We start from the raw sequence: 15,935 nt of genomic DNA, 5'->3' as shown, positions 1-15,935 counted from the left end.
ACAATAAAAAAGTTGATTGCAAATGAAGCTGCAATCTATTATCCACAACTTGCTATTCCTAGCAACAAAATTATCATGTAAATTTCTTTTTTTCTTCCTTCCCTTCTCTCACCTTAAAGATGGTTACCATTAGACACAAATAGGTTTGTGTGTGTGTGTGTATGTGTGTGTGTGTGTGTGTAAAATTATTCTATTCACACTTTTATTTATCAGTTCTTTCTCTGGATGAAGATAGTATCTTTCTTCATCTATCCTTTATTTGAGCATTTATAATAGTCATGTGTGTTTTTAAGTAGAAAATGTGTTTTTAAATCTTAACTCCTGGATAGTTCTTAACCAATATATCCAAGCTTTCCATAGCCACACCCTCAGAGATTTTGGAAAAGTCAGAGGTAAAAAAGTTTAGGGAAAGATGGAAAAGGAGAAAGAAAAGTCATGGAATTGCTCTTCTGGAATGAACATCAGAGGTGAATTTGTCATATCCCTACCCAAATCACAAATCCTGGCCACAACAGCCTAAGTCAGACACTGTCTAGTCCAACCTCCTACCCCATGTAAGACTCCCCTCCATAGCACCCCACCAGATGAACTCTAGCCTCTAACTGATTACCTCTGATGTAGAGAAAAAATAATGTAGAGTGACATAAATTCTCTCATCAAGGGATCCCAGATTCTTCTTATGACTTCAGAGAGTAACTTTATCTCCTAGAATCCAGATTATGGCTCTATGGTAGGATATAACAAAATCCTGGAAAGTTTCCATGTAACTCTTTTTAATAAAAATTACAATTTAACTGTAAACCTTAATGATCATAAAGGAAGAATCCCTAATCTTTTGATTTAATTTTATCCTTTGCATGGTTTCGCAAAAAAGCTCCCTTTAACCTCCTATATTAGGTCACTAACTTTCTAGAGTAACTACATCTGCCAAATATAGATTTCTGGCTTCCTATCTCTCTAGTACAAGAATTTGAATATTTAATGCCCCCATTTACATGACATAAGAGGTAGTGTGGTAGAAGTAAAAGAGAAAATGGGTTTGGAGCCATAAAGATCTGAATCCCAATCCTGTCTCTGGTAAAAATTATGTTACTATGTCCAAGTTGCTTAACATCTTATTACCCTAGGAAACTCTCTAAGATATATCATGAGCTACTTTTTATACCTCCCCCCAAAATAGGGCAACTAGATAGTAGAGCACTAGTCCTGAAGTCAAGAAGATATGAGTTTGAATCCAGCCTCAGATACTTATTTGCTGTGTGACTTTGGGCAAGTCACTTATCCCTGCTTCACATTCAGTATCATCTCCAGTCATCCCAATTTATATCTGGCCACTGTATCCAGATGACTCCAGAGGAAAAAGTGAGACTGGTGACTTAAGTTCTGTGCCAAGTTCATATGTATATCATGGCATCACCTCCCTCATCTTCAAGAACCAAGGACACCTCCCCAAAATTTGAGATTATCAGTGGGTAGAATGGGTTAAAGAATAAAAGAGGGAAAGTGCTGGTAATGAAAGATATGAGCAGAAAAGGTTAATTGATTATGAACTCAGAACAGAGAAGGATTCTCAGCTAACAATTTACCTTGATTATCCATTTAGGAAAATTCTAAAAAAAATGACTTTTGAACCAATTTAGGGTTGTGATAAGCCTGACATTACAAGTTCATTATTCTGACTCATCATGCCACTTTGAGAAGGAAGGATGCTGGAAGGACATTCAGGAAGGTCATGAGGTTCCACTTACTCCAATATGGGCTCCAGTGCCTTCAGCCTCTTCCCTATTTCCAACCCCTGTATATATTGATCTAGTTACAAGGTATCATTTTCCTGTTCAGAAAAGTAATATGGATCCCCATTTTCTACAACATATACAAAACCAAAATGCAGTATATCATACACTAGTTTATTGAAGAACAGAAAGATGGAGAAGAGAGAGCCCAAGCACAAGACCGTGCTGGGATTGGAAGTGGACAGAATTCTAAAGGAAGTACCCCAACTTTTATCACAGAAACCTCAGATTTGGAGATAACCTTAGAGGTCAGCTAGTCCAATCAATACATGAAACAGAAATCTCTTCTACAGAATCCCTGACAAGTGAACATACAAATCAAACTTTCCCCTGTGCCTTAGCCCACTCATAATGGCACCAAGTCCAAAGAAGACATCTCTCAGACTCTACTCTTAATCCAGAGGGTGAGGAGAGTAATGAGGAGCCAGGACAGTGATTAAACCTTAATACTTGGTCGTGGAACGTTGGCTGCTGGTGGTAGTGGTCTGGATGATCCTGGTCAAAGGTGAGCTGCCATTCCCTCCAGTACTCTGGTCAATGGTGACTCTTCTGCTTCCAGACTGGGAGCTCTGGCCAGTTGTCACACTCTGGCTGCCACGATTGCTAGAGCCAGAACCTGAGATGTTGCTTCCTCCAGTACCTTGTCCAGCTCTGTTGCCTCCACTGGAATGGCCTCCAGAAGCAATAGTGTTACTAGTGTTGCTGACCACAGCTGTGGAGAGGATAAATCAGTGGTCACCTATGTCTTAAGCTGACAGCTAACTGGAGAAGCAGCCCCATAGTCATGAGCACTAGGGTAGAAGTAATGGGATAAAGGCACAGGAAATAGGAAACAGACCTTCAAGGTCTAAGAAAGGAGGCCAACTCCAGGATAAAAACAGAAATGGACTCAGCCAGAAATGGATCTAGACATCAGAGTTGGGGGGGGAGGGGGCAGGGAGAGATGGGATAAAGGGAACTAGAGTTACAAGGGAATAGTCATCAAAAAATTCCTCAAATTGGGAAGAAAAGCACTAAAGAAAAGCACACTAAGAATGGAGGATTCCAGGTGAATGTTAAAAATACAATCTTATCTTGGATTCAGGAAGATCCAGACTTGGTCCCAAAAGATACCTTTCCTTGGGTGATTGGGAAAGTTGACCTGTGGTTCCTTTTGGACACCTCAAAGTCCCAAATCTTCTCCTCTTTAACACTTCCCTTACCAGCTCTCCCCCACAACATATAACAAGGATGGAACTTAGCTGGCTAAAACTATGAAAGTATTGAGGAAAGGATATCTAGATGAACTAACTGAATAGAACCAAGTTATGTGGTTTCAAGAAGAATGGTATTTCAATCATATAAAATGAAAGGAATAGGATACTTACAAATACACACAGTGTTTTGGCACTCCCCAGACATTCTATTTAGAAAAGGAAAGCAAATATTAGGACAGAGAACTTATCTAGGAAAGAATTAAATGTTGGAAGTTTGCTATGTATTATTTTCTTCTCCATCTAAGGATAACATAAATTCAACATATATTTCAAAAAAAAAGAATTAAATGTTGGCCAGACCTGGCTCCTAAAACTTAACAGAGAGAGACAAAGTAGTATATTAGTGTATAATATTAAATATACTAATACATATATTATAATAAATTACATATAATATATTATCCTATGTTATAAGAATATTAATAAATATTTATGTAAAGAACGCTAGAATTAGAGATAGAAGCCCCAGATCCAAATCCTGCTTCCTGTATTTTCTAGCTTCATTCACTTAGGCAACCATTCTGAGACTGAGTTTTTCCTTCTGTATAATGTTATACGATTCATACTACTTATTTCTTAGGGTTGCTGGGAGGAAATAATTTATAAAATACTATATAAACATGAGCTATTATTGTTGTAACAACATTCCAGGACATAAGTAATGGAGAGATGACTGACTGCTCTCTAGAGCTGTTTCAACCTAACATCCTTTACTGATATCTCACCTGCACTCCTCACTTTCTAGGAGCTTCCTGTAGGTGGCAATCTCAATATCCAGGCCCAGTTTGATATTCATCAGTTCCTGGTACTCCTGGAGCAGGTGGGCCAGGTCCTCCTTGGCTTGCTGCAAGGCTTCCCTGAGCTCAGCCAGCTTAGCCTGGGCATCTTTAAGGGCAAGTTCCCCACGTTGTTCGGCATCTGCGACGGCAGTCTGCAAGTTCGCATTCTTTGGAGAGGGAGAAGGGACTATGAAATCCTTGCAGCAGCCCAATTGTTCCCTTGCCTTTGCCCTCTGGAAGAAACTTTCACCTATGTGACTAGACAATCTCCTTCCGCCATCTTGGGACCACTGTTGACAGTCATCAAGGGCAAGCCTATTGACAGATGACCAGTGTCCATTTCAGGTACTATGTGAAACATCTTTGTACATCTTTTCTGGGATAAGAAAAGGCATTCATGGGTCCAGTCCCTAGAAACTCTATCCTATCCTGATAAAGTTATTAGCAAATTGTTGAATGGGACCTGAACTCCCCTTCAACCCAACAGCTATTACATGGAATATCCCCTATTCCCTCTGAAAGTTCTTCCCACAATTGACAGAGAGGGAAGCCTCCTTAAGTATCTGAATCTCAGATGTGAAAGGAGCTGCTTCCTACCTGCTTCTTAACGCTTTCTATCTGAGCCTGTAGCCTCTGGATCATCCTGGTGATCTCAGCAATCTCACTCTTGGTGCTCCTCAGGTCATCTCCATGCTTGCCAGCTGTGATCTCCAGCTCTCCAAGCTGGAGGAGAAGGGAAGAGAAAAGAAGAATTAGCTTCAGGGACCCAGACATAAGAGAAAAAAGAAGCAGAGAAGAAAATGATCAAGTTAGTTGCAGAAGTATTCACACTGCAATTTTAAAGTGGGCAGGTCACAAATGCAGCATATGCTTGCCCCTTAAGATCTAAAACAATAGATCTTGAGAGCCCTAATGGGACACATACCTCTGCCAAACTTACTTTCCAATTTTCCAGTGTAATTCATTAGTGGATGGAAAGTTTGGGGTAGGATGATGGGAAACTATTCTATTCCCTCCAGGCTGATGCTAAGAGATCATAAGCTCTTTGAAGATGGATTCTGTTGACTTTCAACTTTGTACACAAAAGACATAGCAGGAGCTATGGTTTTAATAAAGTCCCAGGATCCAAAACAAGGGAGATGGTAGTTCTACTGTACTTAGTGTGTTCAGTTTTAGATGCCCCATTTTAGGATTTGGGAGTTTACCCAGAGGAGAGTGAAGGAAAGAAAGATTATGTCAGACTCAGAACTGTGAACAGAACTGGGGGTGACAGAAGGAGACAGAAGGCAAAGTTATCCTTGAAAAGAAATCTAATTTTCCCCAAGCATTGGCTAGGTTGTCATGTGGAAAAAGCTTCTTCCATTTAGCCCCATAGAACAGAACTAGGAGTGACCCTGAACAAGTCCCTTAACCCCATTGCCTTACAGGAAAAAAACAGAACTAGGAGCAGCCCGTAGTTTGTTTCAGTGGAAATAGAATGGGATTTGGACTCACAGAAACCTGAAATCTCAACTCTGCTGTTTGAATGCCTATATGACCTTAATTCCTCTGAATCTCAGTTTCCTCATCTGTAAAAATGAAACAGACTCGATGACCTTCAAGGTTCCCATATATTACAGAGAGGTAAATTTAGCTTACATATAGGAGGAAAACTCCCTATAAATAAAGCTATCCAATAGTAGAATTGATGACCTCAGGAGATGAGTTTCCCTTCACTCTTTGTCTCCCATCAGAGGTTGGACACTATCTTGTTAGGGATTTGGTGGGGAAATCTTTTTTAGGGAAAGGTAGCCCTTCTTAAAGGTAAATCTCTGAGGTCCCTTCCAAATCTGAGATTGCATGGAACAATGAAATGTTGAATTGAATTGATTTTTTACTGTTCTCTGAAAAAAGGAGCAGGAAGAGAAGTTATATAAATGATGACTGAAGAGGAAATAGATCCTAGAAAAGAAGAATTGGTGGGGCTCAAGTAGATTGGGGGGGGCTTTGCTCACCTTGGATTGGTATAGGGCCTCAGCATCAGCCTTGCTTTTTTGGGCCATCTCTTCAAATACAGCTTTGGCTTCGGCAATGATGCTGTCCGGATCCAGACTCCGGTTGTTGTCCATGGAGACGATCACAGAGGTGTCACTTATTTCTGATAGCACTTTGGTATACTCCTGCTCACACAGAAGAAACAGTTCCCTTATCACCCCCAGTTCTTCAAGATATTCCAAATCACTCCCAGGCAAAAAGGTATGATCTTAAAGTAATCAATCAGCTAGCTGGGTTCACTAACAATCTGGCTAAGAAGTCAGGAGATAGGATCCATGCTCACCCACATCCCTAAGCACCTAAAGATGGATTGACTTGAAATTCTAATTGGAAAGACCCTAAGGGTCCTGGGACTGGGGAGGAAGAGCTCCAGAGGTGAATTGAGGAAGGACAAAGAATTGTCTTTTTATTTCCTCTTTCTAAAGCCCCCTAGGTCTTACTAAACACTTTCTCCTCAACAAATGGGAGGAGAGGGATTGCCCACAGATGTGCAATTAGTATCAAGTAGATTTTGAATTCAGGTCTACGAGATTCTAGTAAAAGGGAAGAATTGGGGAAATAGAGGAAGCCCTGATTCTAGTTGAGAACAAGGGTGGCTCATTGTCTAATTTATGGGGAAAAGCATTCCTCACCTACTCTCCCACCCTCTCAACCACCCAATGCCAGAGTGGGAAGAAAGGACCCAGAATCTTACAGCTTCATAGAGAGCCTTCAGGAAGTTGATCTCATCTGACAGGCTCTCTACTTTGGTCTCCAGTTCCACTTTTGTCATATAGGAAGAATCCACATCCTAGCAGAAAGAATTGTAGTTCCATTGTTAGGATGTCATAATTTGATCAGATCTCATACCAAGTTCATGCTTATGAGTAACCCTACTATCAGAGACATGTGGTGAGGTGGCAGTAGGTGAGGGTCAGTTCTACCTCACCTGCCACCCCCTCAGCACAGGTCCTTGGAACTTAGTACATATATATTTTGCCCTGGTTTTGCTGAATGAGGTTCCAAGGCTGTTAAATGACTTAAGGATGAATAAGTGGTCAAACTGGAGTTCCAAGGGACCTTAGGGATTGTAGATATAGAGCTGGAAGGGACAGAGACCATCAATCCAGCCCTTCATTTTACCATTGAAGAAAATGAGATCCAGAGAGAAGCTACTTATTTGTCCAAGTTCATCCAGGTAGTATCTGAAGTGAGATTTGAACTCAAGTCCTCTGATTCCTAAGTCAGTGACCCTTCCACTCTACTCGATCCTCTGGTCCAAAGCATCCTTAGTCCTAATGTCTTGAAATTAGCCTTTGCAAAGTATATCACAATCATTTCTTCTAATATAGTTATAATTTTAAATATAATTGGACTACATAGTTAAAATTATAAATGAAACTTATTCTGAAGAGTTCAAAGCATTTTGGAAGTTGAGTTTGACCTCCAGGAGTAGCTCAGTCACAGACATTGGACCAGTTACCTTTTAGATTCATGGTGCTAGGTGGTAGTGTTCCTGAAAGGAACCATAGGAACAGATTTCCAAAGCATATGCATTACTCACTTAGTGCAGTCTCTGGCATATAGTAGGTGCTTAATAAATGTTTATTGACTGGCACTAGAAGGACCAGCTTCCATATTTTAGTTACTCCCTACTCTAGAGAATCACCTGGTCCTTTCTAGAGACCACAATAGAGTAACCATTGAGGAGTTTCATCCATGGCATCATGGGAATTTGGTCTGCCATTTGAGTGAAAGTTGTTTAGATTCTACTCAACCCAATACTAACAAGTCAGGCACGTTTCCACCTTCCCTCAATTTGCTACTACCTCCCACCCCTCCCAGTCCTCCAGTCATTTAACCCTGAACTGCTCAGCTTCATTGCCCAGTTTACCTTTTTCAGCACCACAAAATCATTCTCAGCTGTGGTTCGCTTATTAATTTCATCTTCATACCTGCAGGAAAGAGGGGAAGGGGTGGAGAAATGAAAGGAATGGAGAGGAAAGAATAAGGGAAGAGAGGAGAAGGTTAAAAAAGGGGAGGAGAGAACAAATAGAGGAGAGGAAAAGAAAGAGAAGGAGAGGAGAAAAATCAGGAGAAGAGAAGATAGGACAGTTCAAACAACAGGACAAGAGAGATCAGAGGATAGGAGAGAAGAGACCTAGTTCAGTGAAGCTCTGCATGATTGTATCTACACTCTCCAAGCAAATTTATATCCTAGCACGTGTATTAATATCCTGGGACTGAGGGGAAACCATTTGTAAGTCATTAACTGCTAAGTGTTTCCAGAATGTAAGTTAGAAAAAAGTTTTGGATCTATATTTGAAATTACGTATCTCTGCTCCAATTCTACCCCCCCCCAAAGTCCCCTATTCATGAAAATAGGAAGGATACTACATCAGGAAGAAACAAAATTAGAGAAATGTGATAGAAATCCTGCAGTCAGAGAATTCTTAGTCTGACAGAAGAGAAAAGTGCATGTCCATGGATGACAAACAGTATGCCCTTCTATCTACTCTCTGTACATTTTTGATTCCCAAAGATACCAATGTACAGTGTCAGAAAGAAGTTAAATATATGGCATTCTAGAGATGGAAAGGACCTCAAAAGTCATTGAGAACATGAACCTTCAACAACATCCTCAACAACCTGCCATACATGATAATTCTTGAAAATATGCCACTTCACCAGAAGGTGAAGCTTTAAAACTAAAACCTCCTTTGCTTCTAGCCTACATACTACAAGAATCTTAGCATTAAGGAAAGAAAATGCCCCCCCCCTGTAGGGTCTTATCTACTATTTGATATGAATCATGACCCCCTCATTAATTACAGGAACAAGCAATGGATTGTTCTTTTGAATGCCTCCATCACTCACTTTTTCTTGTATTCCTCCACCAGGTTCTGCACCATACTTAGTTCTCCCTGCAAATTACTCCTCTCCCTGAGAAGCCCATCCAGGTGGGATTGGAGGCAGTTGATGTAGGACTCAAGAAATGGCTGCACTTTATTGGAACTAGAGTTGGAACTCTCTGTCTGCTGCTGCAAGAAGCACCACTTTGTCTCTAGAACTTTGTTCTGTTGCTCCAAGAACCGAACCTATAAATCCAATAAGAAAAAAAGAAGATTGGGCAATCCCAACTGAAGTCACCAGATCTACAGTGCTAATTTTCAAGACAGTCTTGAGCCCAAGTCTTAGAGGTCTCAGTAGGTGCCATTATTCTCTCCTTCCAAATTAATACATAGCCATGAACACTCACCTTGTCAATAAAAGTGGCAAATTTATTATTGAGGGTTTTAATCTGCTCCTTTTCTTGAGTCTTTAACACTCCAATCTGAGGATCAAGCTTCACATTGAGGGGCTGCAGGAGACTCTGGTTAATGCTCACTTCTTGAATGCCAAGGGGAAAACCCCCAGAAAAACAAAGACCACTGGTGCCACCTCTGATACTGCCGAATCCTCCTCCAGAGCTACCAGTTTTACCTCCAAAGCTATAGGATCCTCCTCCAAAACCAATGCCCATTCCTTTTCCACCAAAGCTGCCACTCTGGCCACCATAGAAGCTGGGCCCAGTCACACTACAGGAGATCTTCTTGCTTACTCCTAAGTTGTACATGCTTCTGCTGCCAAAACCCCCATTTATCATGGCACAGGTAGTGGCCATGCTCATCCCTCCTGATTGGGAAGCTGACTTGGATCTCCTAGAGCTGGTGTGGCTCTGGCCAGAGAACATGGCAGAGCATCCACTGAAGCCCTTACTGGTCTGGGATGACCAAGTGGACTGATGACTCAGCATTTCCTTAGGTTGCAGAGAGACAACAGAATTGAGAAAGCAAAGAAAGAACAAGAATCCACTATGACAGTGGATTGGAAAGGCCCTTTTTATAGGACACAGGAGAGTCAGTGAATTATTCTGAAACCTTCCTGTGCTTTGTTCTCCCGACAAAATAGGTCAATGGCTCAAATATGAAGCGCACCACTGCCCTAATCGCCAACTCCCCAGCTGAGTGCCTTTTCCCCCCAATTAGTTTTGGTTTGTCTCCACCAAACTTGAAATTTGTAGGCTCTCCTTTGATGGGTAAACTTATTTCTTGCCAGGACTTGGCCCAACCCTAAAGCCTCAAGGCACCAACTGCTTAGGATGCAAATTCAATTAGGTGACTTGTGCCTTATTCCTTTCCTCAGGAACTTGGTTAATCTATTCCCATCACTCAGTCCTTGACCTGATAGAACAGGTCAAAAAAGCAGCTCAAAAGAGAATGTGAGGTGCTCTAAGTACTGGGATGATGAAAAAAGTGGACCCCTCCTTAAGTCTACTCCCCGCAAGAAGCATCAAATTGTTCATACTGCTAATGCACCTCAATGGCTGACAAAGCTCTTTCCTATCAACAACATTGTGAGGAATATGATGCAAGTTCTGCCATCACCATGGTTACAGATGAGAAAACAACAGCCCAGAAAGATTAAGAAACTTGAGCAAGGGCACACAGCAGGAGGAAAATGGACTTGAATTCAGATCCTCTGGTGCCAATTTCAATACTTCTTACCTCAATAGGTGGAGCAAATCATCCAACAGTTAGTAAATATCAGACTCCAGGTGCAAATAATAACACCCAACTCAAAGTTTAGCTTTTATTCCACTCAACCCCATAGCTTTCATGTCATTCCCAAAAGAAATAACTAGATAACACATTCAAAATGCACTAAATAAATTTTTTTTCAGTTTTTCAAATGGGAGAAAAAAATAGCTCTGTTATAGTAGATCATAGAAAGAACTGTAGGTCCTCCCCAGGCAGTCATTTCAATGCATTCACCTTTGAAATTCATTTGAAAGTTACTAATACTCATCACAGTTCAGGGAGAAAGGAAAGAAGGGAGGGAGGAAGGAAAGAAGGAAGGGAGGGAGGGAGGGAGGAAGGAAGGAAGGAAGGAAGGAAGGAAGGAAGGAAGGAAGGAAGGAAGGAAGGAAGGAAGGAAGGAAGGAAGGAAGGAAACAAGGAAGGAAACAAGGAAGCAGGGAAGGAGGGAAGAAGGGAAGGAGGAAAGCAAGTGAAGAGGGAAGCAAGGAAGCAAAAGAAGGGAGGACATTAAAGTTTCATATACAATCTCTCCTGATCTACAATTTATATAAGGTGTTTTTGAGGTGTTAACAAAACTTAGATTTTTTTTATAAAGAAAAAAAGTACTGTGTGTCTTAAAGAAGTGTCTTGAGGGCAGCTAGGTAGCACAGTGGATAGAGCACTGGCCCTGGAGTCAGGAGGACCTGAGTGTAAATTCAGACTCATACACAATAATTGCCTAGCTGTGTGACCTGGGGCAAGTCACTCCTAACCCCATTGTCTTAAATAAAATAAAATAAATTCAATAAAAAAGTGTCTTGATTCTGAATACAAAATAAAAACATCTCAATATGTATAATGATTCCTGAAAGTTATCACTAACTAGTTCTTAAACAGAGTATATTATAAGAATGTATATATATATATATATATATATATATATATATATATATGTAATAGTTATATAAAGTAGGTGGCACAGATAAATCAGGAAACTTGCAGTTGCCCCAAACTTTTACCAGTTGTGTCACCTTGAGCAAGGATTTAAACTCTCTGGGTCTCAAATTCCTCATCTGTAAAATGGAAATAATCATAGCACCTAAACATAGCAACAAACTCACATGTTGCTTGAAGATCAAATGAGCTAACCTAACACATATAAAAACCCTTTGCAAACTTGTTTAAATGCTGGATACTTTTTTAGCTACTCTTCAGTAAATGAATTTTGTTCTATGAATATGTTTAAAAATTTCATATAAACTTAAAGTCAAAAAACCTCTGAGAACATGTTTCATCACCTATAAAATGAGATTAGACTAATTGATTTCTAAAATCCGATTCAACTCTAAATCTACAATCTTTTGAGTTCTAGTCTGATTATTTCTCCCTCTGTTCTCATCTTTGCCTCAATCTCTGAGTAATCTGTAGGTTTCCTATCTTCCCCATTGGTCTGGATGTTCTGGAAGTGAAGGTGAAGGAGGGGAGTGGGGGTGAATCCTTATCTCTACTCAAGAATGAGGCGGGGCTCTCTCCACATATGAAGATCTGGAAGGACTAGTGATAATTGAAGAAGTGAAATTGTCAAAATTTTCTTGTCCAAAGTTTCCTATCATATCTAATATACCATCTCAGATGGATGTGCAACACAGTCAACTCTTGCTTATTCATGTTAACTGAAGAGAGAATCAGGATGAATGATGCCAAACAACCAGTCATCCATCCAGAAACCATTTTGATTTGACTGTGGGATTTCAGACCCTCACACAGACACTTGAACATGCCCCAATCCCTTGTTGCTTTGATTGTTCTGTCCACAGTCAGAAACTCATCAGGGTCAAACAAAGCAGACCATAATAGATAATAGAGAGTTGATCTCATCATTACTAGAACTTACATGAAAGGTAAGATTTGGAACTTAGGATGCAATTTCCTTCTTTGAAAGTTTGTAGAGGGGCGGCTAGGTGGAGTAGTGGATAAAGCACTGGCCTTGGAGTCAGGAGTACTACCTGGGTTCAAATCCAGTCTCAGACACTTAATAATTACCTAGCTGTGTGGCCTTGGGCAAGCCACTTAACCCCATTTGCCTTGCAAAAACCTAAAAAAAAAAAAAAGTTTGGAGAAAAGGGAGAGGTGTCAGGGATTGGATAGAGACTAGCAGATAAAAAGCATTTTAGTATTTATTATGTACCAGCATTGTGCTAAGCACTAAGATACCATGAAAAGCTGTTGTTCCTCAATGAGTTTGATAGAGTAGATAACATATACTATGTAGATAGAAGATAATGCTGGGGAGGGGGAGGGGATGAGGGCACTGGGAGGAAAAGCTTTCTGCATTTGAACTGAGTTTTAAAGAAAACCAGAGAAACTGAGGCAGAGGTGGGGGGAGAAGGAGGCAGAACATTCAGTTATGTGGGACAGCCAAAGCAAAAATGTGGGGTTCTCAAGGAACTACAAAGTAAAAGTCAATAACTGGATCATAAAAATGTGAAGAGGGAAGAAAAGCATTAGAAGACTGGAATAGGAGGGCCAAGTTATGCAGAGCTTTAATGTCAAACAGAAGAGATTATATTTTGTCCTAAAGGTAAGGAATCACTGGAGCTTATTAGACAAGGAGGTAACACAACCAGGTCTTACATATTAGGAAAAACACAGTGGCAACTAAATGGAGAATTTATTATTGTGGGGAGAGACTGGGTCAGGGAGACCACTGAGAAGGTTATTGAAGTTGTCCCAAAGTGACCTAACAAAGACCTAAACTAAGGTTTTTGGCTGAGTAAAAAGAAAGGGCATATATGAGGGAAGTTATGAAGGATATACAGGATAAATGAGATTGAAGAGTCAAGAATGACACCAAGGTTGAAAACCTAGATTACTGTGAGGAAGATAGTGCCTTGAACAGGAAATTTTGTGGGGAAAAGAAAGCAAATTCTATTTTATACATGTTGGGTTTGAAATGACAAGAGGACATTGTTTTTAAATGATTTTCATCACCTTTTTCAAGGTGAAAGTGAGGGAAAAAATCTCATTTCAAACTAAAAGCAAAAGAAAATGATCTCATCACCAAGAGTCCCCTCCAATACTCAACACAGAACTTTTTTCTCACTTCACCATTAATTAATAAACATATATTAAGCCCCTACTATGGTGGTAGTACTAAGTGCTGGAGATACAAAAAGGGGAAAAGACAGTCCCTGTGCTCAGTGAATTTACAGTCTAGTGAGGAAGATATGCAAACAACTAAATATACAAAGCAAGCTATATTCAAGTTAAATAATAAATAATCAACAGAAAAAAAAGCTTAGGAATCAGGAGGAGTTAAGGAAGGTTTCCTGTGAAGGGGTGTTACAAAAGATATCCTTTCCCTGCTCTCAAAAATTTCATATTCTAAGAGGGTGGTATGGGAAACATATAAACATAATGAGGGAGGAGGCAGCTTGTTCACCTTATGCAATCTCTTTACATTCAGGAGGCTAGAGAGATGGTTTTCAGGAGAAATAGGATGATGTGTAAGGAAAATGATGTGGAGTAATTGTGAAACATGAGTAGAATTGGTACTGGTTGGCAAACCATGTAGAAGAGGCATTCAAAAAGCTCTAATTACTTCTTGTTTGTTTCATTTGCATCTGGGAGAGTACAGTGACAATGCCCTCCCAGAGACAGGTGAGAGGCAATGTCATAAAAGAAAGATCCTCTGGACTTGCACCACTCAGAGGTCACATGGCTGGCAAGAAACTAGCCTTAGTCCTTGGTCTCTTAATTAACATTTTTCATTCTAGGTGAAAGGAGTGGCATCTCCAACTTTGTCAGGAAGATCCAACCCCAGTAATCTGGGAGGTGGAATCCAGGTTGAAATTTGCATTGAGTCTAACATCATCAGAACCCTGACAAGGAATGATCTTTGGGAGTCATCTTCAAGACTACTCACCCAGCAGTCATGCCACATCTGGATATGAAATTGGTGAGACAAATGTTATATTGGAAGTGAGCTGTTACTTTTTCTCCTCAAGAGACCAAAGGAGAGTATGACCCAGAGGTATTGGGAGGATGGTATGCTTTAATATTCTTGAGTTATCTTTGAAGTAAAACTAATGCTAAGTGGTTAAATGAAACTAAAATTTTTAGCAACAGACCCCTAATAGAGAGGGAGAGGCAGAGGGAATGTGGTGGACACCTCCAGTAAGGGTTGATGGTGATAGAAGAGAAATGTTTTCCAAACCCTCAAAGTCAAAGTAAAACATTATGTAAATAACTATGTGCATTATGATATATAGAGATTTCTCAGAGAGAAATTACTGGCAGGAAAATCCAGAAGGAGAAGACTCAGTCCCTTCTTTCAGGAAGCTTCTAGGCTCTAGCAATGAGCTCTTACAGAGGGTAGCATCACACTTTGCTAGGTCATTACCATTAGTTTTTCTCCTTCCTCTCTAGGGGGAAATAAGCCTCAGGCATACCTAGCATATCTTCTAGGTATGCCTATGACCAGAATGCAAACCCAAAGTGGAATTAGGAACAAACAAATATATAGATAATATCACTTAATATGTGATATTGGGTTTGAGATTAATAGAATAGAACCAAATACAGCCATGATAGGAAGTTAGCTTGGCAAAGAATCCTAGAAGGAGAGAGATCTAAACAAGATTTGGATAGGAAGGAAAAAAAGAATATTCTGGGTGGAAAGCAAAGGTCTATTTAAAGACTTAGGGGAGGAAATAACTTTTTTTGGTATCATGGACCCCTTTGGCAATCTGGTGAATCCCCATACCCCTTCTAAATATTATGTTTTTAAATGCATAAAATAAAATACACAGGATCACAAAGTAAATCAATTATTCCAAAATATGATCATCAAAATATTTTAAGAGCTAATTCACAGACTCCCAGGTTAATTATCCCTAATTTCTAGGGAAGGAACCTTTCTGCAACAAAAGTTGCAACCTAACTTTGAGCCATAGTCACCAGGGGCTACTGAAACTGAAGGAAAAGAGGTATATGCTGGTCCAGACATTATGAGAATGCCAGCCTAGCCCATTCTGATACACAAGAAAGGAATGATAGGTAGCCTGAAATCCTGAGACAGGAAATTCTATATGGTTCACTTACTCTCAAAGACTTAGCAAAAACCTTGTAATCTTTCTACTCCCATCCCTCAACACACATTTGAGAACATAATATTCTATAGTCAATTATTTTAACATGTCATGGTCCTACTTAGAGAATTCTAGTATTTCCATAATGTTGCAAAAATGAGACTCCTCAACTTGACTTTCAAAGACCCTTCTCCATATGCCTCATCACTTCAACAAGTTTCATTTCAATCCAATCATCCCTTGGACTCAGAGAACCCTCCAATCTACTCAAGACCACATGGTATAGTAATAAACAGAGGGCATGATGTGGAGTCAGGAGGACTTGAATTCAAATCTTGTCTCTAACACACAATAACTATGTGACCATAAATTCCCTAAGATTAAGTTTTACAAAAGATTTGTGAACAAAAAAATATTTGTGATCTCATGAGTGTATCCTCCAACA

General features: G+C 40.0%; 1 protein-coding gene across 1 annotated transcript; it reads right to left on the bottom strand.

Moving 5' to 3' along the window:
- Positions 1–1,893: 1,893 nt before the first annotated feature.
- On the bottom strand, positions 1,894–9,680 carry LOC141511615 (keratin, type II cytoskeletal 4-like). The gene is made up of 9 exons (XM_074220734.1): positions 9,101–9,680; positions 8,719–8,939; positions 7,736–7,796; positions 6,557–6,652; positions 5,823–5,987; positions 4,426–4,551; positions 3,775–3,995; positions 3,161–3,195; positions 1,894–2,505 (listed from the first exon to the last, which is right to left on the bottom strand). Exons 1-9 carry the CDS (start codon positions 9,635–9,637, stop codon positions 2,237–2,239), a joined length of 1,731 nt encoding a protein of 576 aa, XP_074076835.1. The 5' UTR covers positions 9,638–9,680; the 3' UTR covers positions 1,894–2,236.
- Positions 9,681–15,935: the final 6,255 nt, after the last annotated feature.

The sequence above is a fragment of the Macrotis lagotis genome, chromosome 2 (genome assembly GCF_037893015.1).
Source record: "Macrotis lagotis isolate mMagLag1 chromosome 2, bilby.v1.9.chrom.fasta, whole genome shotgun sequence".
Classification (NCBI taxonomy): domain Eukaryota; kingdom Metazoa; phylum Chordata; class Mammalia; order Peramelemorphia; family Peramelidae; genus Macrotis; species Macrotis lagotis.
The sequence above is the reverse complement of the archived record's forward strand: the minus strand, read 5'-3'. Positions and strand labels throughout refer to the sequence as shown.

What these genes read in the sequence shown, in the direction of transcription:
- LOC141511615 (XM_074220734.1), bottom strand. Translation starts at nt 9,637, where the DNA reads ATGCTGAGTCATCAGTCCACTTGGTCATCCCAGACCAGTAAGGGCTTC. An exon ending in AGGCCCTATACCAATCCAAG is followed by an intron (nt 4,552 to 5,822) that starts GTGAGCAAAGCC and finishes CTTCTCCTCCAG; the next exon opens with CTTGGAGAGCTGGAGATCAC. An exon ending in TAGAAAGCGTTAAGAAGCAG is followed by an intron (nt 3,996 to 4,425) that starts GTAGGAAGCAGC and finishes CCCTCTCCAAAG; the next exon opens with AATGCGAACTTGCAGACTGC.